This window comes from Hakea prostrata, chromosome 1 (assembly GCF_041222555.1).
Source record: "Hakea prostrata isolate BN-2017 chromosome 1, UWA_Hpros_2, whole genome shotgun sequence".
Classification (NCBI taxonomy): Eukaryota; Viridiplantae; Streptophyta; class Magnoliopsida; order Proteales; family Proteaceae; genus Hakea; species Hakea prostrata.
Window position 1 is genome coordinate 57,325,233 of NC_142600.1, and position 27,843 is coordinate 57,353,075.

General features: G+C 38.3%; 1 protein-coding gene across 2 annotated transcripts; it reads right to left on the minus strand.

The window, feature by feature from the left end:
- Positions 1–6,366: 6,366 nt before the first annotated feature.
- On the minus strand, positions 6,367–23,650 carry LOC149029177 (calcineurin B-like protein 1). 2 transcript variants are annotated; one of them, XM_089140938.1, is made up of 9 exons: positions 23,213–23,650; positions 22,746–22,898; positions 21,052–21,134; positions 18,271–18,330; positions 9,305–9,413; positions 9,136–9,188; positions 8,443–8,523; positions 7,695–7,807; positions 6,367–7,564 (listed from the first exon to the last, which is right to left on the minus strand). In XM_089140938.1, the coding sequence occupies exons 2-9, from the start codon at positions 22,822–22,824 to the stop codon at positions 7,501–7,503; spliced, it is 642 nt and encodes a 213-aa protein (XP_088997064.1). In that variant the 5' UTR covers positions 22,825–22,898; positions 23,213–23,650; the 3' UTR covers positions 6,367–7,500. The 2 variants fall into 2 exon arrangements, with proteins under 2 accessions (XP_088997064.1, XP_088997070.1); XM_089140944.1 differs by lacking the exon at positions 6,367–7,564 and having other exon boundaries at positions 7,691–7,807; positions 23,211–23,650.
- Positions 23,651–27,843: the final 4,193 nt, after the last annotated feature.

Below are 27,843 nucleotides of genomic sequence, written 5' to 3' on the forward strand. Positions count from 1 at the left end.
CCATATGTGGATAACCAATAGGGTTGATGAGTCCGTAGTCAGGGACTATGAGGACTCTAGTGTGAAGGATACTGGAAAGGATCGTCGGGACGAGGAATGGAAGTATCCTGGATCCGACTTGATGTAACTAAGTAGAAGACTTGCATTTGGCTAGGTTTTACCCCGACATGCGCCAAGATTTATACCAAATGGTTGTGAGAGAGTGTGTTGACTTAACCCCCGCCAAGGTTTGTCCCGAGGGATGAAGGACCCATTACCAATCGGCTGCTCAAGACCGGTGAAATGATCCGTGAGAGAATCCAAGATATCTTAAATGGTTGAGGATGTGAGTGGACTTTCCTAAAGAAGTACGGTGCTATGACTTAAAGCATGTCCGCCAATAGAGACCAAAGCATACATAGAGTTAGATTCATTCATTCATTGTTTGTCTCATATCATATTGCATTTATGTTTGTTCTGGAATCCCGCCATTTATGTTATTATGGATTTTTAATCGCCTTACCGAGTTTCTTTGAAACTCATTCCTTTATTGTACAATGTTGTTAGACTATCCTGCAGTATCGAGTACTATGACGGTCCCTATGAAGAAGCGCAAGGCGAAGAGGCATATCTCCGGGGAAGGTGATTGCGGTTACCACAATTACTCAAGATCCCACGAGTGGTTATGCTCCGTACGATGCTTAGTCCGACCATTGAGTGGAAGCGTCCTTGTGCCATTTATGAGATTTACACTTACAAGGATGTTGTCTATAAAGTGGAGAACAATTTAGTTACCCAATGTACTAGCTACTGGGATTAGATTTTATTTAGTTTATTCTCTTAGAGCTACTTTTCCGCTGGATGTAAAGTGGGATTTTTGCTTCACTTTACTTATCTGTTTGATACTCTGATTATATCTATTATTCTGATTCATTTATGATTCATTCTTTCTTTATTGGATCTATGATTTATCTTCCGCACTCTTGTTTTGATTGTTCATGATTATGTTATTGTTTATGTGGGAGGTTGATCACTCGATACCTGATCTTCGGGCTGTGGATCACACTCTCGGGTATGCCAGATAGGGTACCAGCTGGGAGGGCGTGACATTCCGCCCCCAAGAGAACGCCAATTTGAGGAAGTGAGAATATGGTTGTGGAAGGTGATGCATGCCTGATGATGCTATTATTGGTGCCATGGTCTCTGAAAGTGAAAACATGGCCTCATGAAAAGACAATGGCCTCCTCTCGATACCATGGTCAAAGTAAGTATCGCGACTATTGGCTTGCGAGTGCCCATGATAAGAAGTACTAGAAGGGATACTAATTACCATATCATACTATCCATGTGAAGGAGGGGCACCATAAATACCCATAGGCCAATAACTTGGTGTGGAGCCTATGGACTCATCCAAGCTTATGGACCCCACCGCTCCTGCTAAGTCGGCCGCTTGATCCCAAGGATTAACATAATCATAACCACCTCTGTGTTGTTGCTGGCCCTCATGGCCCCCCCTCAGATGGTGGCTCGGCCTCATATTAGGATATTCACGACCACACTGATAATCACCACCATGATCATAATCCTGGGTGACATGTGAGAAATGACTCTCCCCAGTGTATCTGAGTGGGGGCTGCTGTGTCTCTGGTAGTGGAACATGTAGACGCTCTTGAAGGCCTCCACCACCACCACCACCACCACCACCACTACCACTACCCCCACCAGCATCATCATCATCATCCCTCGTAGTTTGACTAGGCGGGAGTGTGTCATCTGGATCGTCATCCTGCCGCTCCTCCGTGCCTAGTGCCACCATCCAATCCTCATTAGCAAGTGGAAGCTGCCTCGCATGTGCCTGACCCTCTCGAGAGGCCATAAACTCATCCACATCAACCCCTGCAACTCGAACTAGGTCTGGGTCAGGCCTCTCTCCAGGTTGGTCCAACACCGGTCACCCCTATCCAACATCCACTGAGTGAGGGGATCATATTCATCTGCGCCCACATCAAATATATCATCTAGATTGATGTACGGCCTATCATTCTCAGCCTGCTCCCTGACATGTTGCAGCTTCAACCTCATATTATAGTGACAAAATACCAGATCATTCAAGCACTGACTTCCCAATCGATTCCTCCTCTTGGAGTGGATCATGCTGAATGTACTTCAATTCCTCTCACATCCAGAGGCAGAGCAAGTCTGAGATAGGATCTTGATCGCCAGTCTCTGAAGGTTTGATGTACAATTGCCATAGAGATACCACCATTCAGCTGCATTATTACAAAAACATTAAGTTAGAAACTCATAACTTTAATACTTAACATCAAATCAACTTATCTATAAATAATAATAATAATAATGCATTTATGCATCTAAGAATCTAACTATATAAGTTTCTAACCTGGATCACTGGTTTCTCTGCCCCGTACAGCAGCATCTGCATTAAAAGACCCAAATGCATCCCTAAACAACTTGATCTGCAATAATGCAATCATTAGTATTGATTGGTTAGCAAATTTATTTAAACAATAAATACAAATTCTAATCGTTTGAAATTCCCAATGTCTCACCTCGTTGTGGCAAAATGATTGGAGCATCACATCTAGCTCCAACTTTGAAATCACCTATAGTAGGGCACCCAACAGGTTTGTGTCCAACCCTAAATGTTCACTGTATTGATATTTAGGATTTAGAAAATAGGTTGCATAATTAAAAAAACTTAAAATTAGTACCAATACCTACAATGCTACAACTATAAGTCAACAACCCAGAATATTTACTTATCGACCCTATGCAGGGGATGCATCAGATGAGCTGTCCATCGTGCATCCACAATATCTAAGAAAGCCCGGTGTCCTCCAGGGTTTGTTGCCTGTATAGCAATCTTCATACGCTCAAGAGATGCATACAAGTGAGGCATAGTGGGTCCCCTCAAGGAAGAGTCCACCATACGCAAGACCTTTACAATAGGCTCTAAGGTATGCAACACCACAGTAACACTTCTCTAGAACTCATCAGATGATATTGGGTACTGTGCCTCGCGCCCGTTTGGGTGTGCTGAATTACCACAAACTCATTAAGTCAATAGACAGTAGATAATTAGATACAAGATAATCATAAACTCATAATATAAATATAATAATTTATAAGATGAAATAGTAGATAGTTATCTTACTTGGATCCAACCCAATCAAACCACTCCTGTGATGCAAACATGGATCTGAGGCCCGACTTCTTATCTTGCATGCTGCTCAAGGCGACGAAATTCGTCGCAAATCTTATCGGACTAGGTCGCATCAACTCACCTCCACATGATCTCCTCATCATTGCCAAAGTAGTGCTATGGTTGTAGATAGTTGGTTACCTGTCTTGCCCTTTCAAATGTGTTGTGGACAATGCTGATTTTTCCAATGTTTTTCAGCATTAGGTCAATTGAATGAGCTGCACAAGGTGTCCACAAAAGATGATAATTAGGTGAAGCCATCAACACTTCACCGGCCTTCTTAAAGTTGGAGCCATTGTCAGTGACAATTTGCACCACAGTTTTCTTACCAACCTCGTCTATCACATCCTGCAGGAGACCCATGATATATCTATGGTCTTTAATATGACTAGTAGCATCCACTGATTTAAAAAAAAAAAAAAATGGTTCTCCAGTCACAGTATATCATAAAGTTGATGATGAACTTTCTCGTCGGGCCGGTCCATCCATCAGACTTGATGGTGCATCCATAAGTTTCCCAAAAGGGTTTCATACCATCAATATACTGTTGTAGCTCATGCTTCTCCACTTGAAGGAGGGTGGTCATCAACTCTGTAGGGTTGGGACCATCATATCTAGGGCCGGCGTTTGCAATAGTATCAGTCATATGCCTGTAGTATGGACCCTGTGCTGTGTTTGCTGGGATGTGATTGAAATATATCCACTTTAATACTGCTTTTTTTACCTTCTTTGCCATACCTTTCCATGCACCAGATATCTTGGGCTACTTGGCCCCATTCCTCCTAAATATATCAGAATCTTGCTCCATGATCGGGTCTCGACGGAGTGGATAATCAGATGGTAGCACTGAACCTGATGTATGAGGGGCCCGCTGACTCTATGATTTGCCAAACATGCCAAATACATCACCCCTCCCCCCAGAATCAGAAGGTCTAGCCCCTACAGGCCTAGATGGACCAGCTCCTGAAGTTCTAGCTCTGGCCATATCCTGCTCCTGATGGTGTAATCTTTTGCTCTCTGCCATGGTCCGCCGCATGTCTCTCTCCTCCTGATCTCTATCCACATCAACAGGATCAACATCCCTATCATCATCTGAATCATTTAATCCATATGATGACGGTCCCCGCACTGCATCATCTAGGGCTCTGTTGACTCTCCTCCGATCATCTTTCTTCTTCCCCTTCTGTTTTTGTAAATCCCTAAGTGCCTTCACTACATCTAGATGAGCCTCTGTGCACGTAGTCACATCCTTTGAACTCCCAGTGATGTGACTCTTGAACCTACTGATGCCACCTGAGTATATTCTCTTCCTACAAAAATTACACTCTGTTTTTTTTTTTTTTTTTTTTGGTGTCTCCATCAATAGCCACACAGTATTGCCATGCTGGGTCAGTCCTCCCTCCTACTGTTGATCTCTCAAGCTGTCCCTGTGGCTGTGTTTGTCCCCATCCCTGTCACTATCTCCTTCCACCCTGGGAAGGCCCAACTCCCCTCTAACTCCCACTAGCAGACATGATGACTGTTGCATTCAAAATGATGGCATAACCGCATAAGTCACTTAACAAATAACATCATCAAAATAATTTTTTATACACAAATAAACAATCATATATGAAATTATGAATATTGCATGTATGATGTAAATATGTAATCATGTACTGATATACCTAAGCATAAGTGCATAACTGTATAAGTATATAACTATTAAGTATTAAGTATTAACTAGCAATTCTTCATCTTACTTTTAAATACAAAATGAGTTTTTACAAATTTTCTCGGCAAAAAAAATAGGTTGTCCATATCAAAACAGGCGATGAAGCCACATGGACAACACAGCCAATAGTTGAAAAATACTTACATAATTATTCCATAATTTTCAAAACAAATTTCCCCATTTCCCCCTATTTTTTTTCCATTTTTCATAATTATTGATATTTTTATTAATATTTTCATAATTTTTGAAAAATAAAATAATTATTTACTGGGTCAAAAAATATTTCGACTCCGTGAGTCAGTAGATTGGCTCACGGAGTTCCACGTATATTTTTTTTTATCATCATATAACATTTATATCACTTAAAAAGTAATCATACAAGATAATCAAAATATAATTTTTTACTTACAAAAATAAAAAATAAATTACTTTGTGAAAAAAAATTCCGACTCCGTGAGATTGTAGATCGGCTTATGGTATTTAACATATATTAATTTTATAATCATCCAACATCATTATAGCATACATTTTGTTAAAAATTACTTAGAGAAGAATGGTTACCTGTTTGATAAAAAAAACTCCCAGATCTGTGAGAAACCCCGCCTGATTGACAGAAATGTGATATCCGGCAATAACGAAGCAAGATGTACTTGTAGATGTCGAAGATCGGACCAAAATATGGTGAAAAGTGCAAAAAATGAGAGAGAAGCTCTGGAGAAGTGAGATAGGAGAGAGAAATTAAAAAAAATCAAGTAGGAAATTCGGGCAAATTTCGCCCGAATTCCCCTATTTATCACCAGAAGTCGGTGATAATGCAATGTCGGTGTCGGTGTCGCTGGGGGGTTTCATGTCGCCCCCCAGCAACACGGTGATTACCGACACAAGGTATCATGCTTAAAACTCCTAAGTTTCGCTCGAGTCGTACGGTGGTACCACTCTACGAAACGCCAAAATCTTTGCCATTGCTGATGGATGGGCTTGAACGACGTTATTTGTTCATGCCTAGACGCCTAATCAGTAATCTACCCTTTGCTCTCTAGTTTGGATTGGATGTCATGATCCACACTGACAATCTCCTCAAAAGATACAATCAAACGACCTGGAACCGTATTCCTACGGACCACCGTGCCATTTGCTATATTTTGCAATTTCTCCAACTTCAATACTTCACGGTTGAGTCTTAACGAGATTTCCCTTCACGATGGGCTACTTTTCTCCCAATTCTGATTCAAATGACTTCTACATGTAGTCCTTACCAAAAAAAACTTCTGCATGTAGTCGTTTCGATTTGCTATAATCCTTTCTAGCTAATATTCCACGTGACTCTTGGACCCAATTCCTATGACCACAACGTACCATTCAACAATACCTACTAACACATTTTCACAACCAAACCAGAACTTGATTATATACCTCTGATTCTTCATGCCCTGACCTGACGCCAGGTATGGTTTTTCTTAACTCAGGGCGGTGACTTCTTTCATCGTCAATATATTACTCTAATATAAATCACGGGTTCTGCTGTTTGGAAGTTTCTTAAAATTAGTTTGTACTTGGGGGATTTGTCGGTGGAAATCAGAATTGAAAAATCAGATCATTCTTTACAAAACAGAGTCAATTCCAGTTTAAACAATTGCAAACATTTTTCAGAGCCTTCGACACATAAAAACCAATAAAATCAACTCAAGGGATTGTACGCTAGCGTTCTTTTTCCATCCACATATATAATATTCTATACCATATGAGAATCCAAAAAGGCTAGCAATATAAAGTCTCTGTTCAATCTGGATCCTAACTATTAACCTGCATCACTTTAACAGTGGCAAGGTGAGATTAGGGGGCTCCACCGATTTCAAATGAGGCAACACATTCTCACATTCTCACAAGAAATTACAAGCAAACGGCAATAACAGAGAACATGGTCAAATTTCAATCGTTGAATCCTGAAATTTTAGCTTGTAAGACCAGTGTCAGGTGCTTTACAGGATTTTACTCCATCAAGAAAGAGTCTCACCTTTTACCTAGAAAACCAAATTACAGGCACAAGGTAGGTCGATTTTTAGCTGAGTAATCATCAATCTCAAGGTATGACAGTTAGTTAGCTGAGGCATGAGGCTTATGAGGCTTCTACCTCCATTCTGATGGCTATGTGAAGAAAATATTATTAATTCCCTATTCTTTACAGTTCACTGATATTTCCAGAAACTAGTCAGATACCAGACTTTTACAAATCATGCAAGAAATGCCAACCCTAAAAACATAAAACCAAATATGCCAAAAAGTACCCCTTTCCCGGCTCTTACCGTTCCTTGGTTGGCAAAGTAGGATTGCAATTACTACCTCGGCTAAGGCTTCCCCCTTCCAAACTAACTGCATGGGTGGCGTCACCTTTTCTTTTGGGACCCCTCTACAGAGTTCAAGTCGAAATACAAACATTTTTGGGTGGGCGGAATGCATTCCCCATTCTACTGAGCCTCAAAACCAAAAAGAGTAAAAATTAGAACCGCACACTGCTTTCTAAATGGAAAGATGCTAGGCATTGGTGTGAGAGGCAAAGATGCTGGGCATTTCATGAGGGGCAAATTCATGTAGCGATCTCATCTACTTCTGAATGAAAAACAAAACTGGGAAAAGTTGTTGTTATGTCCCTGCACGTGTTTTTAAAGGGTGGGGTTGGGGCAGAGTAATCAAAATCAGGATATACTTTAATTCACCATGCATTTGTCAAAACAAAAATGAAGAGAACAGTAGTACTCAAATAAAAGTTAAGGAGCTTACCTGAGATAAGGAAGAGTCATAATCTTCATTAAAGATGGATTACGAGAAACAAAATCTTGCCATTCAGCCTCATCAATTTTTCCATCCTGATTCTTATCCGCCTCCAAAAATGTCTGTTTACAATGTCAAAGACATTAATAAATAACGCTGCCAATGAAATCTCCTTTAACTAGATGATGCAGGTTCTAACATGCTGAAACAGAAAGGTACGCAACTCAGAACATGACGGGAGAGGACCCTAAACTAATTATTATTGATCTTCATGCAGCTGTGGGAGACTAGCAGTTCAGAAGTCTACTAGGAATTAAACTGATTTATGAGTCTTTATAGTTAGTGTACTAGATTCCGACTTAATACCATTCAGAGATGGGATTGGACTCTGGGTGTGTGCTGCTATGATCTAGAACAGCCCATCCAACTTAATACCACCCAGGACTATACTGTCGTGAGTATGGATTAATGATGTTCAGCAACCCGACCATGTGTTCTAGCTGATCCCAATGCTTGAATTGGTGGAACATACCTATTTACTTACTCCATTTACACCAGTTCAAGAGACTTTCCTTTTTTAGACATAAAATGTTTGCATAACAAGGCCATGTTGAAGATTCCAAAGTGGTATTATCCTGTGGGGTCCACCAATTGCATGGCCATAGTAAATGAACACGTGGAAAGAATTTTCTGGTAGAAACGATTTACCAACTCCAAGGACTAGATCCCTGGTGTTTCTTCATTCATAATTATTTACCTTATCCAGGATTATTTCAACAGTTTCATCCGCCAATCTGAGTTCTGATTCGCAAAGAAGTGCAATTAACATTTGCTTGACCTGTAAAATTGTAGTATAAGTAATCATTCAAAATGACATTTATTTGTGAGTTAAGAAGTGACTGACAGTGATTACTAGCTGCTATAACTAAAACAATGAAAATTGGCTGATCTGAACTTCAAGAAGCAACTAGAGAATTGCTGAAGTCAGATGGACTACAACATTTCCATCTAGAATGGGAACATAAGGAAGGTTAGAAAAGAGAAAAGAAAGGGAGGGAGGGAGGGTATAGGTTATCTGTTAAACCCATTGCTTTGATCCAATTTTGGGATGAAACATAAATATCTGGCAAACTGTAAAGAGTAAATATTGATAAATATAATATTAGAATAAACAACAGAAGCATGGCTCAATTATGTGATAGGAAAAGTGTGTGCATTCACAAGCATGTGCAAATTGTAACAGTAATATTACTACTGAGAAGATAGTTTACTGCACTAGAAAGCAGCAGTTTTGATCATCTTCAATGTCCTCATTAAGGATTAAGCCATTAATTGATTTTTCATACCAAAAATAGGTCGGGGCTTTCCATTATACACATTTCATGAGAATAAACTCAACAGAATGAAATCATTTGGTTTTGGGGGGCGGTTTGTGGAAGAGGAGAGATACCTCATGTCGCTCTATGAATCCCGTACCATCCATATCATAAAGCTTAAATGAAACTGCAGATTCAGTTCAGAAATAAGTATGCTAAAGAACCAAGAATTTTCCTAATAATCCAAGTTAACAAACCAAGAATTTTCCTAATAATCCAAGTTAACACTTTTGTTCAACTTACAGTCAATCTTGTCCTCTAGTGGGACATTTGGATGAAATACATTGAGTGCTCGAACAAAGTCTCCAAAATCAATGACTCCCTTCCGCTTAACATCAAATAAGTCAAAGATCTGCAAGTAAAATAAATTCTCAAGTTAAAAACAAAAAATGTAACAATATCACTGTTTAAACATATAAACAACTGCAATAGTCTCAAACACTCTATTTTCTTCAACAGGAGAACCATACCAAAGTAAGAATCTTGGTGAACCTATAACAAGCAATAGTTCAGCTTACCTCACGATTCTGATCCAAATGACTTCTAACGTTGCCGTTTCAATTTGCTGTAATCCTCTTCCTTAAGACTTTTGGACCCAATTCCTATAACCATAAAGTACCATCCACCAATACCTATTGCCATATTTAACAACCAGACGTTGAATATATACCTCTACTTCTCCCATTTACCCTCCTACATTCTCTGGGAACCTTTTCCCTGGAGAGTGCAGGACATTTTAATAGCTGCAGATTTCTATTAATCATGAGATCTTGCTACACATTATTTTGAATGAAGTTCAGATAACACATCAGTCCAAGCACATCAACAATACAAACATGTGATAAAACTAAACTTGAAAATCAGGACCTGTGAAGAAGAAGAGAGCTAAGGGAGAGAGAATGGAGGAAGAATAGATAAACTACAATTCAGCATCTATGGACTGAAAGGAAATTTTCAGAAATAAGATAAGGACCAAGGACAAGCTAGTAGCAGCCATAGTGGAGGCTGTTGTAACCATTGTGGGGCCATATACATTTGAGTGGAACAAACTACAAATCCAGTCGACATTGCAATGTCCTACTGAGTGCAAAAGGAGAGTCCTAAAGCATGTCCTTGAATTAAACCTGCCCCTCACATGATGGCACTGCATTGAAATGAAGGCTATGAAGCTCTATCTAATTCAGCAGCTAATTATGGAGGCTTATCAGAAATGCAAATGGAATGCCTATGGGAGCATATACAGGAAAAGGAGGAGTCATCAGTTCTAACTATGGAAATTCAAGCTATCTTCAAAGGGCTACAGCCTACAGGTTTGCACTGGGAAGGGACATCTGGAAGTGTCCATCAGATCGGACTTGAAGCTAGCAATCCTCAATGAGGAAATTCAAGGGCCATGGAGAGTACAAGGGTTGAAAGGAAAATTCTTGATGAGGCAGCATTACGCTGTGAGGAATTTATGCATTGTATGGATGCAGAAAAACAGTCTACAGATTACATGGCTGGGGTGCAAAAGTGGGTAATTGGCAGTTGGTGTGGGAGCCTATAAAATTTCCAAGGGAGCTAGAAGTTCTCATAAAAAAAGGATGCATAATTATTTGTTTGCTATGGAACGTAATTAGGATTTTTTTTATCCTGTGACTGTTTTCCTTGGAAGGAGTCTTTCTCCCCATATGTCTTCTTGGGGTTTCTAGGAAGGTGCCTATCTTGTAGTTTCCTCTTATAACACAAAGCTAATTCATCAAAAATTAAAAAAGAAGCCATAATAGATCCAACTTAACTCTATTTTGGACAGCAAACCACATTTCACAAACATAAAAGGAAACTACACTCACTCAACTCAATTAAGAAAGTGAAGTAAACATATCACGATAGAGACAATCCCATATGAACGCCTCCTACTGACAAAGTACTACAGGGTATTATGGAAAATAACAGAGCCAGGATAAGCTACCCATGGGAGGAGCCTACCCCAAGATCTGGACCACAGACGGGGTAGGCCTAGAGGGAAGGCGTCCCCAGGAGTAGAAGATCTGGACTCAACAATAACACCCATTTGGCACATGTTGACAACTTAATACTCTCTCTCAAGCTGAAGGACACATATATCAAAGAAAAGATCCAGTTGGGACCAACAAGAATACAAATAATGTACTGATCCATGAGAGTTTCAGTCTGTAAGTATCTATCATCAGTTGTGCCTTAATATGTAAACTTGTAAAAGATATTGTAAACTGAAGAGGAAACTAACGGGTCCAAACAAGAAACTGTTTAGCTAAGAAACTGGCAACTAATTCATCCTACCTCTACAAAAAACCAGACAGAAAGAAATAGCAGAATCCATGATAAGGACACTCCCCATCATGGGTTCGATGGGTTCATGCTACATATCTTAATACTCCCCCTCAAGCTGAAGCACGCATATCAAAGGCTCTATCATGGAACACCGAGAATCTTAAATTAAAAGAATCATTAGTCTTTAACATGAAACGTTCACATCAATGAGCACAAAGAGAACTTTATTGCAGTATAAGCTCAACTATCAAGCACATACATCATCAGCAACCTCGGTAAATAATAATCCTTGTGTTGAATAAATCTAAACAACAAACAAAATAGGCAGTATTGAACACTAACTCCAATCCACGGTATCATAGCATCGCCAACAATATCAAAAGCTCTTCCCAAGAAAGGCAGATATTAAGTGATCATCTTCAGAACATCTAAAAGCAACATCATATGAACTCCCATTGTCGCTAAGTAGCAAATGGTATCTTTTCAACCTCAAACAGAGGTCTCAAACAAAACTCTATTAGGAAAAGTGCAGTATAGGTTACTATGAACCAGGTAGCATATGAAGGCAAGTAGCAAGCATCTATTGATCCCCAAACAGAGGACTCAAATAAAACTACACAGATAAAATGCAGCGTAGGTTCTCTGGACCAGTTAGCATAATCAAGTTGCTGAGGACCCAACAGTATCAGATTGTTGTGCACATACAGAGGACTTAAATATAACTCCACAGATAAAATGCAGCATAGGTTACTCTGGACCATAATCAAGTTGCTGAGGACCTAACAGTATCAGATTGTTGTGCACCAAACAGAAAAAGTTGTTGTGGACCAGACAGCATAAAGTCTCTACAGACCAAAAAGTTAAGCATCACGTCGCTGACAACCAGGAACCATAAGGTTGCTGCTGACCAAATAACAGAGGATTAGGTTGTTGGGGAACAAACCAAAGTTGTTATGGCGCCGAGGCTATCCAAGATGCTTTAGGACAGTTGAAGCGTTTAGGTGGTAAGCATTGTTTGAGATCTTGGTCTCAAAAAACCCACCAAGATCTGGTAAAAAATCCTGGCTCAACTTGAGTCAACTCGAGGTCACATTTTGGTGGGTATTAGGATTCAATTTAGGCTGGATTTTGGTATTTAGCCTATTTTAGGTCTTCTAAGCACAGTGGTGACCTTAGATTTGTAAGGACACAAGTGTATATAAGGTCCAACTTGACCCTAACTTTGAAATCGATAGACTGACGGAGTGAACAACTGATCATGCAAACTTTTAAACATGGGATAATACCACCATTATTTGATATAAATGAAAATATAAAGGTTTAAAGTCAAATAATACATCAAACATGTTCACTTGTTCACAACTTAGCATTACAACATCAGTGTACTTTTAAGTTATATTATGAGAGTATAAGAGTAAAATCAATGGCTAAGAGCTCCTTCAACTCCTGCTCCACCAGCACCAACCCAGCTACAAAGATATCAGATATCAGATATCAGATATCAGATTTTGTTTACCTAAGTCACTTGTTAGGGTTATATGTAGAGAAAGCAGAGAAGCTTCCAACAAAAAAGAAGAAAAAATGATAATGGAAGCTTCAATGAAGACGACCAACTATAACTGGCAAGATTCCTTTAGGAGATCATTGTTGTAGATGAGTTGAACAGCTTGTTGATGCAGCCTAGGTAGAATCTGACCAACTTTCTGACAAAAAATCCCACCAAAACACCAAACTAGCAAAGGAGTGTTGAGATCAAGATCTCTTGACTTGACTCAACTTAGATATGATATTTATAAACTGTGGTTGAACTGGGATCTTCACTCGACAGAGAACTTGGTTGAGATTTTAAAGTTTTCTGGTATCGTCTCAACTTGCATGAGAATCTCCTATTGAGGTCTCAAAAAGACGAGATCTCGAACTATGGCAGCAAGGCACTCACTAAGACGGTGTCGGGACAAGTATGGCAATTTAAGTGTGATGCCCCTTCCCCTTCTTTTCTAACATAAAATACACTATACCAAGGGGTTGACAATTTTTATCTTTTTGGAATTTTATTTTTGAACTACTTTTATTGGATTTAAATAAGGGATACTTTCTTATCTAAGAACAATATCTTAAGTAAATGGAATATCAAAAATAAAAATAGTTTCTTATATGATATTTGGCAAAAGTTAATGCCAGATTTTGGTCCGATACAAACTAAACTAGTGCAAGGCACCCTACAATAAGGTGGCAACTGACTAGGCCCTTATAAATCAGCACCGCTTAGGCGTCACCTTGACAACTATGCATAGTTGTCAAGGCGTCGCCTCGGCGTCTGGGCTCCTTTGGAGAGCCTCAAATTGGCGTCGCCTTATTTTTAGGCAATAAGGCGTCCGCTTTTTTTTCTTTCTTTTTTAAATCACGAGAAAGATGCCTAATCGAAGGCATATATTGAAATACTTATTAGATTCCGATTGTAAAGTATCTATTGTTTGAACCTATATGCATACGTATAATGACGCTACATGTGATCAAATGTTAAAATAAAAATAAAAACAAACAAAATTGAAAGAGATTAAGTTCTTGACTCAAGTCTCACACTCTCACTCTAATCCCTAATCTCTTTCTCTCTTCCTCTCTTCTTCTCTTCCATTCCCGCAGCGACACTCCGGCAAGCAGTGGTCAGTGACAAGCAACTTCTTCTCTTCCTTTTTTCTTGCGACTTTTTATTTAGGACCTATTATGTGTGGTTTGTAGTATGTTGGATGACTTGAGGTAGTCTGATATTAGTTTTTTTATTATATAAGATATGATAGATTTAGAGTGAATGAGATGTACACTAAAAATTTCACTTAAAACGCCTCAACCGCCTCAAAAGCGCCTCGGAGGGCGGCTCGTCAACTCATCGCCTCAATTAGCCTAAACCGCCTTGCATTGCCTTGTCGCCGTGACAACTATGCAACTATGGAAAAAAACAACATCAGGAGGTTGCAAATCAGACATTTTTTGCATTAAAAACCATCTGCTCAAATACTAGAACAGTAAATAATAGTAGAGGACATAAGCCAATAAATAATCAGTAGTTGATGAGAAGATGATCAGAGCCGATAAATCTCCACTAGAATAATAAGAATCTTAATCTCAATCTCATGTGTAGCATTACACAGGGACATTCAATGACCGATAATCAATATCTCAAGCGATGAGCATAACAAAAAAAATCCAATAAGTAGAAGTAGCTTCAATAAAGCTCCAATAGAAGAGTCTTAAGTACGCAAATAAATTCCGAATAATAACAATGTCCAGCCACCCCCTCATGGTACCAGTAGACCAGATATAAAGAGATCTATGCAAATGAGAATCAATACTGGATGAAAAGCAAATATATAAGCCCAATGACAAAGTAAATAATCTAAGTACTCCTAAATACTGACCATATCTATGACCAACCCCCCCCAGACACACACACACACACACAACACACACAAGAAAAAAAAGGCAACCTATAACTTAAATCAAGGAAGAAGTTAGTGGAAGAATTCAAAAAAAAGCAATGCTCCATAAGCAACATGGGTTATAACAAATATATATAATATAAATAAAAGAAATGATACCCTAAAATAAGTAATTGGGGGAGAAAGTATGGACCTCCTCTATAAAATGACGATTGATGACACGTAAGGGTAACAAGGAAGAAAACATAAAGAGTGCAAAAAGGGGGGAAAAGGCTAAATAAATAAAGATATAGGTGAAGAAGGGTTATATTTATCTCCCATGAGAGAATAAGTTCACAATGACAAAATCAAGGAAGGGTTTGATCGAATAGAGGATGGAGATGGAATACCAATTTCTTAAGGCCACATGTTGGATGGAGATATGTAAAGTTGAAGAAATGAAAGTAAAGTAGAAATAACACCCAATAAAGCACCCATATAACGAAAGAGGCACAAATTTACACGGTTTTGAGGTGTAGCGTACATCCACAGGTGAAGACAATGTAAGTTTAGTAGAGTCAAACCAAGTGGATTTTGACACAGTATTGTACACCGATTGATGGGGATAAGAGAAAGACCCATTGCAACTTTGTCACCAGAAGTTTATGGGAGGTAGCATCACTAGGCTGAAGCAATGTCTACTGGAAGTTCTAAAGATGCTTTCCAACACCACATGGTTTTTCCTGAGGTAGCATGGGCAGTCAGGGACTTGATGAAGGGAGGGATGAAGAATTTGTCTCGTCCTTTAGTGCCAAGTTCCTTTTTCTTTGCTATGCATTTTTCTTAAGGCCTTGTTGGCTTCGGTAGGGCTTTGCACTTCGATTTCTAGTTGTACTGTTCCCACTTCCCCCTTCTCTCGTTTCGATTAATAAATTCTTTATTCATTCAAAAAAACATTATTCAAGTTCAGATTGAATGAATGGAAGTTTTTTGTCTATGTTGCTAGCTTGGTACGGACATAGTTGTGCGACCATTCTCTCCCCCCACCCACACCCCTCTCCTTTTTATGATTACTCTTTCTCTTCATTTTCTTATCTTTTATTGAATACTTACACCATCACTCTGTTTTTTGGGCTGCTGGGCAATCTCATATAAGTTAGCAGTGCATTTTCTAAGCCATCATTTCACTTGAGGTTAGGACCATGGAACTTCTTCCTTGGGCAACTCAAACAGTGGTTACCCCTTAAGCATTCGACCTTATTAGTGTGAGTTTCATAGCCACATTCAGTCCTAGTTTCAGCATTACAGCCTGGGGAAAATTCAGAAATTAGATTGCCTCTCAGTTTGAGCTCTCAGCGTTGTGCAACCAACAGGTTCCTCCATATCGAACTTTTCCCCCTAATTTACTAGGATGACTGACGCCAGGTGAGTGAGTTTTCTCCCTTGAAGTTATTTGGGTTCTACCACCCCTGTTTTCATCTCAAGGTTTGAAGAAAATCAAGTTTTTCCCTTCCAACGATTCCTTTTGTGTGTTTTCTCGTCCACTTTCCTTGAATACCCCTTCATTCTATTATTATCCATGTTTGTCCCTATTCTCTCCTAAATCCAAATCTGCCCCTTGTTGTATTGCATTTGACTTTTATTCTCATAAAATTAAACTTCTACCTATTTACCCTTTCGTTGGATTTGCTTACAGGCTCAATCAAAGAAAGGATCAAATCCAAGGTCTAGTGGCAGAACAAAACTCGATGTCCAAAAGGAGGATAGCAACTCTTCTCTTTAGCATTCTATTTTAACTATTAGAAAGGATTGAACTACAGATAAACTGAGTCAATTTAGATTTTATTTAGCATTTTATTTTAACTATTAGTCTTAGTTACAAGCCTTCATTGTTTTGAATACGAGGTACTTAACTATTCAAGTTTCTGATTGAATGGACGAAGTTTTTTGTTCACATTGCCAAATTGGTATGGACATGGTTGTGCAACAATTCTCTCCCCACCCTCCTTTCCTTTTTCTGATCTCTCTTTCTCTAAAATTTCTTCTCTTCATTTCGGTACCTTCAATACTTGCACCATCAATCTGTTTTTTGGGTAGCCATGCCCTCTCATATATAAATAAATAAATAAAAGAGTCTTTCATAAGCCATCATCCCACTTGAGGTTAGGACCCTGGAACTTTTTCCTTAAGAGAGACAAACAGTGGTTTCCCCTTAGAATTCCACCTTATTAGTGTGAGTTTCAAAGCCACATTCAGTCCTGGTTTCAGCATTACCACCTGCGAGAAAGTTCAAAAATTAGATTGCCTCCTCAGTGTTCTGGAACCAACAAGTCTCCTCCACATCAAACTTTCCCTTAATTTACTAGGATGACCAATGCAACATGAGTGATTTCTCCCTTGAAGTCATTCACGTTCTACCGCTCCTGTTATCATCTCAATGTGGAAGAAACTCAAGTTTTTCTGCTCCAACGATTCTTTGTGTGCTTTTCTTGTTCACTTTTCTTAAATACCCCTTCCATTATTATTTACGTTTGTCCCATTTTCTCCTCATTCCAAGTCTGCCCCTTGCAGTATAGCATTTGACTTTTATTCTCGTAAAATTAAACTTTTATCTATTTGTAGAATTACCATCCCCCTATTGGACATTAAAATATTTTTTTGCTATGCCACTAAACCTAGGATTTGAGCCCTTTGATTGGGTGGGCTTGTAAGTCTAACAAAGGGTAACCTCTTATCTCATAATGTTCATGAAGTGCTTCCATTAAATAAGGATATTGTGTCAACTCACTCCAAGTGCAATTACCTTCATACCATCACCTAAAACTAACCTGCGCTGGTTCACCCAACAAGTGGAATGTATAAGAGAATGAAGAGAGACACTAAATTAGGAAGATGAATAGACATGGAAATGTGAGCAATCATTGAGTGGATCCATAAATATCCCAACGATATTTCTATTCAATAAATCTGTGTAAAAAAAAATTTACTTTGACATTCCATATTTTAGATTTTTGTAACAACCTCAACCTTGCTTAAAGAGTAGTCCAATCTATGGTTCAATTTCTGCATGATTGTTTGTAGAAATCATGATCCAGTAGAGAAAAAGCAACTAGAAATAGATATGGTTTTGTTTTAACAATCAAAGAGTGCAATAGAAGTATGCATTTAAACATGCCGTAAAATGTCAGAATTTCCCCAAAGCCCAATCCTGAGTCAAAGAGCAGCACAATCTGTTGCAAAATTTTTGCATGATCATCAGGTCCGTACAGATTGCACTCTGAAAAAAAGTAACCATGATCTGATTCTGTCTAACAAGTAAAGAATCCATCAAAAACAATTCTTAATTTTTTTATTTTCCTGACTAACCCAACATCTTTCCACAGTCTATAGTTTCAATTTAAAGATCAGCAGGAAAATGTATATTTCACTTTGAGAAAGTATTAATATGGATTTATCAGGTTCTCCATTAACAATAGAATGCAAAACTATACAACATAATACCCGATTAGCAAAAATGTTCTCCTTCTTCTTGTTCTTAAATAGAGCTAACTGAAACTCTTCCTGCATAGAAAATAGAAACAAGAATTAATTAAATTCTCAAAAACATTATTCAGATTCCTAAATACTCAAAAGCACAAATAGATTTATAAAACAAATTTAAAAAATGAACATTTATTTTAAACTGTAAAGCTCATATCAGATTGTATCAATATATTTTGATTTGAAAGACACCATCAGAGCTTCTATTCACAATCATGACAGGAGATATATATCGCTGGTGAACATTACATGTTATGAATGTAACTCCTGAGGGATCGACCACTATTCTTTTTATAGTAGGGCGGAGAACTCTTGTTCATTGGAGCACTAGAGTGCGGAGGTTGTTTGTTTCGTTGGTAAAACCTACTACAATATCATATTTACTTTCCCGTCCCAATTCATGCATAATATAGTTTAATAGAGGCAACAGCCCTGGCCTGTGATTTTACCTCTCATTATAGCCATCTCTCATGCATCATGGTAACTACAATATGAAACATTACTTCTATAGAAGACAACACCTATAACCATAGTTGTCAAGGCATCTAAGTGATCCTAAAAGGTGTTGGAGGGAAAAAAATTAAGGCGACTCCAACAAGGTGTCAAGGCATTGCCTGGCTGAGCAAACTGGCCTTTCCAGCAAAGTTGAATGGATGCCTAAACAATGCCTTGACAACCATGTCCACAGATGGAACTTTTTTTCCACTTACAACAGAAAACCAAGGGTTGAGCTTATTTTTTAGTATTACATGCTATCTGTATATGACTATTTTTCTATAAATAATTTTACAGTGTGGTATCTTTCCTTCTCATAATTTTGTTTCAACACCTCCTTACTTGCGGAAGATAAGCTGCATTTAAATGTTTACCCCCACCCCCCACCCCCTTCTTTAATTACCACAAAGTTGGATTGTGCAACAACACGTTACTTAAGCTTTCATCATGATAATCAACATATTTTTCAATGTACAAATGATTTATGCGACATAATATCTCTATATTTACCCATCCCTAGATTAAAACCTGTGAAGCTATCTTCCAAGCCATGTGATGATGTGTTTGATTCTGGAAATAGACTCTCTGCAAAAGCAGGGGTAAAGATGTGTATAGTATGACCATCCCCAGATCCCATGTGGCAGAAGCCCCATGCACGGTGTACGCCCTTTGGCATGTATGTGGGACAAGAGAGTTGCACATAAATATAAATTAGACAGAGCCCATACACACTCACAAATGGAACAAACCCTATTCTTCTTAACTCATCTATTGTATTTCTAGCCAAATAGCTTGACATCTACATCAGTTGCCTAGGTAGCACCTTGGTGTCTAAGCCCTTCGGTCAACCTCAACGCCTTGGTCACCTACGCTTATGCCTTAGGCGCCTTTCTTGCCTAATGGGTGTTGCCTTGTGTTTTAGCCTTCTAATGATGCCTTGTTTCTCCTGGACACCATGACAACTATGTAATTGGGTCATGTACAGCTCAACTTTTGGCCCTCTAACTTGTACTCCAAGCCATCTATGGTAAGCTTATCAGCTTTCCTACTTTCTCTTTGCTTCTACCGACTATGATTCTAATCAATATAAGAATGTCATATCTTAAATTAAGATGTTTATAAATATATGCCTTCATGAGGGGGAGCATTAGGCATTCTGTGCAACTCTCACACCTCCATCTCACCTCTTCCCTTCTTCTTCATTGTGTATTTGGTTTCTTTGCTGTGCAACTTGTTCAGACTATGGTCTTTCTCGTTATAAATAGAGATTATTGCTATCTGAAAGAGCAGAACAAAATTAGGGCTATAAAACCTTTCTTCTTCATAGTGGACTGGACTATTGCTTGGCTGTAGATTTAGGGTGAACCGTGCAACCTTGCTCAACACAGGTGGTTTTCTTCTGTTTTTTGTGTTTCTACTGTGTTGCTTTCCTAGCATGGTTCATCCTTGTGGATTATTCTTCATAGAGGTGGATCTCAAGATCAAGAGGGGATGTATACCCATATCTGGAATAATAGTGATAGTCTACGTGTTCATGTGATTATGCCATTGTATGGGCTACTGCAGCCACCAACAGCATAGCGAACATAAGATAACTTAAATTCATAAATACCAGATATATAACAAACAGCAATAAATATTATGACACATTTTCTTTTCCTATTATGCTTTGCGGGACATAACAACACCTCTGACAAATGGCTGATAACTTAGTTCTGCAGTATACATGGTTTTTTCTAATATGTGAACCAGATATGTTTAGCACATAATGTGTGGAGTGGAGGAAAAAATACAATAAGCAAAATATAATAGAATATAGAGCAAATTGCACTGACACCCCAAAATGGAGGCTTTAAAGCACTGACACCCCACTTTATGTATAAAAAACATAGACACCCAATTCATTAGACACATTAGTCCATTCTGTTAGTGAAACAATTAACCCACTATTTATTTTTCTTTAATTCCAAAAATGCCCTTACCAAAATCTGTGGAGAAAAAAATTAAAAAAATCCAAAAACAATATCTTCATCAAATAAGTTCGTAGGCGGAAGAATGTCTTTTTTTTCTTTTTTTTTTGGGTAAATGAGAATAAGATTTCTTAGAAGGGTATAATAGTCTTTGCGATAATATAACTAACCATTCTAACAGAATAGGACCTATGTGTTTTTTAAACATAAAGTGTGTGTCAGTGCTTTAAAGCCTCCATTTTGGGGTGCCAATGCAATTTGCTCTAGAATATATTACCTTGTTTATTAGCCCGTCATCAATCACAGAACTGCTAATACTCTTGAACAGCTCAAAAAGCGCTTCAACTTCACTCACAGTGACTGCAAAATCAAGATAAGGTAAAAACAGGTTCCTGTATTTCTGTAAAGCACTAATAGAAGAATAAGAGATGCCACTATTTTCAGCTTAGATATGGTTGAGAATTGCTAGCTAGAGAAGTCCCAAACTATGTGAAGCTTTACCTAGTTTGTGATTTAAGGTCAAGAAGTAAATTGAATCATGAATGTTTTTATGTACATGTAGAGATATGTATTCCATTCACCACTTATTTTATATTTTCAGTTGTTGCATGTGATCTTGACTTCTTTTCTTTTCATTGGCATTACAGAGAACTAGGTAAACATCCTTCATTGCCATGGCTGGAAGTTGGAACTCGAAATGACCTATACTACTCAGGTAACAAATACTTGAAATCGAATTCAGCAGAATAAAATAGTGTATTTTGCCAAAAAGATAAGAGAATTATGAATCATGCCAAGTCAGCATAATGAATAGCATCAAATTAATGTTTTATGATCTAGGCTCCCCCAAGGTAAAAAATCAAAAGACCACATACATGGGATGGTATTATAGAGGACTAGGTAAACGTCCTTCATTGCTATGGCTGGAAGTTGGAACTCAAATGACCTATACTACTCTTGTAACAAATGATGGAACACGAGCTGAATAAAATGGTGTATTTTGTTAAAAAGATAAGAGAAATATGAATCATGCCAAGTCAGCATAAGGAGTAGCATCAAATTAATGATTTTACAATCTAGGCTCCACCAAGGTAAAAAATCAAAAGACCACATACAAGGGATGGTATTATGGAGAACTAGGTAAACGTCCTTCATTGCTATGGCTGGAAGTTGGAACTCAAAAGACCAGTACTATTCATGTGACAAATAATGGAAAACGAATTCAGCTGAATAAATGGTGTATTTTGTCAAAAAGATAGGAGAATTATGAATCATACCAAGTCAGCATAAGGAGTAGCATCAAAGTAATGAATTTATGATCTAGGCTCCCCCAAGGTAAAAAATCAAAAGACCACATGCATGGGATTCTAAATTTGAATCTGAAAGTAAAACGTTCATCTTATCCATTTAGGATGAATCCTTGATTTTGTTGACAAAGGCACCATATTGCTTTGTTATTATTAACCACAATCTGAGAACTTATTGTGGCGTTTTCTCATTGATTACCATTAGCCATAGTCCTCTGAACTTATAATTTTTTCTAATCATTTATGACCCTTTAATATTAAAGGTTTTCGACCAGCCATGAGGAGATCCCTAAAATGAGACTTTTTAAAAAATTGCAAACTATAAGCACAACCTCATTAATATTGTTATCAAGTCATTAAACTCGAGCAAAATCTGCCACGTTCTCCAATAAAAAATCTGGAAACGGCTAACCGTAGTTCATGCATTCCATTATCAGAATAAAGTTTAAATGCCAACAATTGTCAATCTCTGCATATTGGCAAAACTCTTCCATCAACCCTATTTCATATTATCCTGTCAAATCTAAATTCAATGCTATACAATCACATAAGTAAAATCAATAAGATAAGAAATTCATTATTAACCATCAACCACACCCCAAGAAAAGAAGAACAAAAAAGAAGAAGAAGAAGAAGAAGCAGAAGCAGAAACAACCGGACTTACAAGCCGTCTGTGAAGCAAGAATTACTGGGTCCTCACGTCCTGGGAACTGCCTTTTGGCCTTGGAGGAGAAGCAGCCCATTTACCAAAATGAAAATGGCCACCCACCAGAGTACAGCCTAGGCTTTACCTTTGTTCATCGAGAAGCATCCCAACCTGCCAAAATACCCCAAAATTCAAACATCAAGCACTGTAGCAGAATATTCCTTTAGTATAATTCAAGACTCCCATTAGAGAGACGTCAAAATTTTCTAGATCTCCAACCCCGACAACTTTTCTTAAAAGGAAAGAGAACAGAGAATCGCAATTTCTTCCTAAATATGTTAATTCAGAAGCTACATTTTCCATGAATTCCAGCGTAATTCGTAATTATCTTCTCCAAGACGAAGAAAAACACAAAATAAGATTTAAAAATAACCAAAATTCATCAATTGAAGAAGCAATCGAGATTCAAAAATCGAGACTTACACGGGAAAAAAAATCCCGGCGACGGAATGCCGCTTTCCGATGAGTTAAAATTTTTGAACAACCAGGTTTATGTGGTCGCTCGCAAGATCCCGGCGGAAATCCTTATGCTGAACAATCGGATGGCTTTGATTCGTGGATGAACCCCCTCTCCGTGAATATTTGCTAATTCTTGTCAGGACGAGAAATTTCCGCTCAAATCGAAAACACAAAACTCTCTCTCTCTCTCTGTCTCTCTCTCTGCGTTCCCGTGAAGCTTCTTCTTGTGTGTGCCGGTGTTCTTTAAAGTGCGCACTATGCGTACCGACTCGTGCAATTCAAGAACGTTTTTCCCGTTATGGAAGGTCAAAGCGTGAAAGGAAAAAGATTGGGAAAGCTAGAGCACTTAAGGTGACTACGGGTACAGGCAAAAAGAGAGAGAGAGTGTGTGAGAGAGAGACTGAGACCAGCTCACACGAAGCGAAGAACCGGCGAGTAGGCTCCACTTTATTCGTCGGCGCGTCATGTTAGTATCCCTCCGATTGATCCCTTATTTGCTACCAAAAAAAGAAAGATTTGATCCGGTTCTTTAGAATACTTCCACGTGTAGTCAGGCCAGGAGCACGCGTAACCAACTTGTGGACCCACCATAAAGTGTTACACATGTTTGACCAAGGTTTTTTTTCTTTCTTTATTTATTTTTCTTTTTTAATTTATTTCATTTTTTTAAGGTCGCAATGTTTGACCAAGTTCATGTAATAGAGTAGTGAAGGATGATCATATCTTTTACCCAAAAAATAAAAAGCAAATGATCATGAAACATACCTTCAATTTTCTTTTTCTGTTTTTTTCTTTTTTTTTTTTCTTTTTCTTTTCTGGGGTAACAACCAATTCCTTCACTTTTATAAAGAATTGGAAACATCCTTGGAATTTTAGAAATTCTTTTATATTGATGGGCATAAATAAGTTTTAGAAAAAATTTTGAAAATTTGCAATACATGGATCCAAATGACTTTGTTTAAAAGGTTATATATTATGGTCTTTATATGGAGGTTGTAACTAAGATTTAAAGTATCGGTGTTGAGTATCGTATCGTTCAAATATTTTAAGAGACGTATCATATTGGCCAATATATTTCAGTATAATCTAATATATGTCATTTAAGAAGAAAAAAGGGAGAAGTATCAATGTGTAGCGTATCGATTGTATTCAATATGATTATGGATAGGCTAGTATCACATTGCCTTGTGGGATATTTTAAATCTTGGGTGTAACATGGTGACCTTCTTACACCCCCATAGCACAAGGGTCTGTGACAAGTTATTAGCTTGTTTACAAATGAAACATTATCTTTTGAAACCCAACCAATTTTCTACATCATTTTAAGAGTCCAGATTGTCTGCCTTGACGAGAAGCACTCTGTGCTCCCCTGACGGCTATTGACCATAAATTATAGGGGCCACAACATTAAGTGATTTGAATTTATTTTTTTAAAAATGTTTGATTACTTTGATTTGTGGGCCCCATGTAATTTTTTGTTGTAAAGCCGTCAAAGAGAGGACAAAGTGCTCTCCGTCAGGAGAAATGATCCACACTTTCATTTTTAGATGGAATCATGATTTTGAGGATAGTTGTAAACAAGAGAGAGAAATCATAAGTAATTATTAATAAATCATGAGTAATGATTGATGGATTAGTCCACCATAGAAGGATAATATTTTGCACCAACAATGAATGACAAACTTTATTAGCTGATTCTTTAGAGGAGCTTTTCCTTAAAAAAGAAAAGAAAATGCGAATTTCGTCATCAATGAAGAATTATTCGTTTCCTTATTTCTTTAGTTATTGTTATTAATTTTTTTTTCATTTCTTGTAAAATCCATTTTCTCTTTATTAACTCTTCCATGTAAAAGCATAGATGCTTTTTTGAGTAACATCAAATACATGAGAAGTTTGAAAAAAAAAAAAAAAGAAAGAGCATGAGATCGTCAAGGTTTTCTTGATGTTTTTTTTTTTTTTTGGTAAAAAATTGTATTAAGCTGAAGGAGACACATGCTTTGGCTGGGGAACAGGCTCCCTCAACCAAGCAGTGGAATTTTGCCAAACCAATGATGTCTCAAGCGTCAGGGCTTCCTTAGCCAAAGAATGAGCCACACCATTGGCCTCTCTTGGAGTATAAGAAAACACACAGGATAGGGGAGCAAGCCATATGTCTAATATCATAAACTACATTTTGAAGCTGTGTAGGTACCTGAAGAGCTGGGTTTAACAACAAACACACAACGGAGAGGCAATCTGATTCAAGAATAACATGTAGCCACCCCTCCTCGATTGCTGACCATAGACCGTATCTTAACCCTAGAGCCTCCGGATCCCCACCTCCGCATCTCCAAACAATACTGGTATAGATTTAGCCCATATTGGTTCACCTTGCCAATCACGAGCTACAACACCAATGCCACTAGCAGTCCCATTAGTGCGCAATGCTGGATCTGAGTTAACTTTAATGACTCGTCGTAATGGTGGCTGCCAATGTCTGATTGTTCTATGACCAACTCATGAATGAGAAGGCTAGAAGGAGGTCCCCCCTAGTCGGTGTTCAACAGCATTTTCTTTAGCATTAGTGAAATCCATAGCAGCTTGTTCTACCAATTGAATAACCTCAGCTGGTTGCATTTGACTGCTGTAAAAAGGTTAACATTTCGAGCTCTCCAGATGTACCACAGTAGGAAACCGATTTGAGCTTCCAAAAACTGAAGTCTTTTCTTATCTGCTAGCTGAATCTGTCCCCATTCTTGAATCCAATGCTCGATTGAGTACTCTTGATTTTCATTGATTCACAGCCCCAAAGTTGAACCCAGCCATACTGCTCTAGCATACGTGCAGTGCAAAAACATGTGTTCAATAGTTTCAAGTTCCCCACATCTAGAGCAAGAGTCCTCCATCTTCATACCCCACTGGATACAATTTGCACCCGTGGCCAATGCTTGATTACAAACCCTCCGAAGTAACGATCTAACCTTAGGAAGAGTATTAAAGTTCCATACTTTCTTCTAGGTCCCTTTAGCTATCAACTCCCATGGTTTCCAAACTGAAGAAGAGGCTTTTAAATTTCTCTCTTTTTTCCTATCATTAGATAGCAGATGATATGCTGACTTAACTGAAAAGAGGCTTGATTTTTCAATAGACCAATAGATTTGATCATTCATAGGAAACAAGGGCAACTGAATCCTCTGAATCGCCAATCTAATAGCAGTTGGGAATAAATTATGCAATATATCGCTATCCCATATACCTTCCTCTGTGATTAGTTGTGCCACCTGAGTAACTTCCTCTGGAATACGCCCATTATCCAATCCAGGTCCATCTGTCTCGCCAAATATGGATGGAGTCACCGCGGCCTACCTTCCACGCTAGACCTTTCTTCAACACCTCCCGTCCAAGTAGTACACTACGCCATCCCCAGGAAGGTGAGCTGCCTACCTTAGCTTCAAAGAAACTACAAGTTGGGTAATAGATGTTCTTCATGTCCTTCGCCCAATGAGAAGTAGGCTGCTTCAGTAACTTCCATGCTAGTTTGGCCAACATAACCTTGTTATGCAAAGACCCATTCCTAAATCCCAATCCTCCTTGTTCCTTAGTTGTACGCATTCGATCCCAGGAAATCCAATGTGTTTTTCCACCTCCTTCTTGGGAACCTAGAACTCTGCTGCCATCTTTGCATTCTTTCGGTGAAAAGATTCTGGTAACTTGAAGTGTCATGCTGCATAGTTTGAAATAGATAGAGTTGAGCTCTTTAAAAGTATTTCCTTGCCTGCTGGTGATAGAAGTTTCTGAGTCCATCCCTGTAGTCTTTTCTCCACTCTATCATTAATCTCATGAAAAATCTGTACCTTTGAATTACCAATTATTGAAGGAAGACCAAGATACTTAGTGGGACCATCTCCATAAGGAATGCAAAACATGTGAGAGATCCAGCGCTTGAACTTGGAATGGGTATTGCCACTAAAACAAAGGCTTGATTTTGAGTGATTTACGTATTGGCCACTTGCATTGCAATATGTGTTGAGGGTGTCCTTTAGTTGATGTAACACTTTAAGTTTCATTTCTAAAAAAATTAAACAATCATCAGCAAAGAGCATATGAGACAATCTCATACCCCTATTTCTGATTTGTATACCTTGGATCAAACCTTGTTCTTCTTGCTGCCGCATCAGAGCTGAGAAGCCTTGAGTACAAAGCACAAATAGAGAAGGGGATAGGGGATCACCTTGTCTCAACCCCCGAGTAGGCTTGATGTCACACCTTATAGCCCCATTGATAAGTAATGAATATTCAACCGATGTAATACATTCCATGACCAACTTAACAAAGGCTGCTGCAAAATCCATATGAGTTAAAAGCTAGTGAATATAATCCCACTACATCCTATCATACGCCCGACGCATATCCATCTTCATAATTACTAGTTTTTTCTTCCCTTTCTTCTTTTTTTTTTCACATAATTAAAGAGTTCGTGGGCAACCATTACATTATCAGAAATTATACGCCCTTCAACAAATGCTGATTGTTCCAGATCAATTATCTCTGGCAGAAATGGCTTCAGTCGATCAGCTAGTATCTTCGTCGCTACCTTCATGTAGGTATTTACTAGACT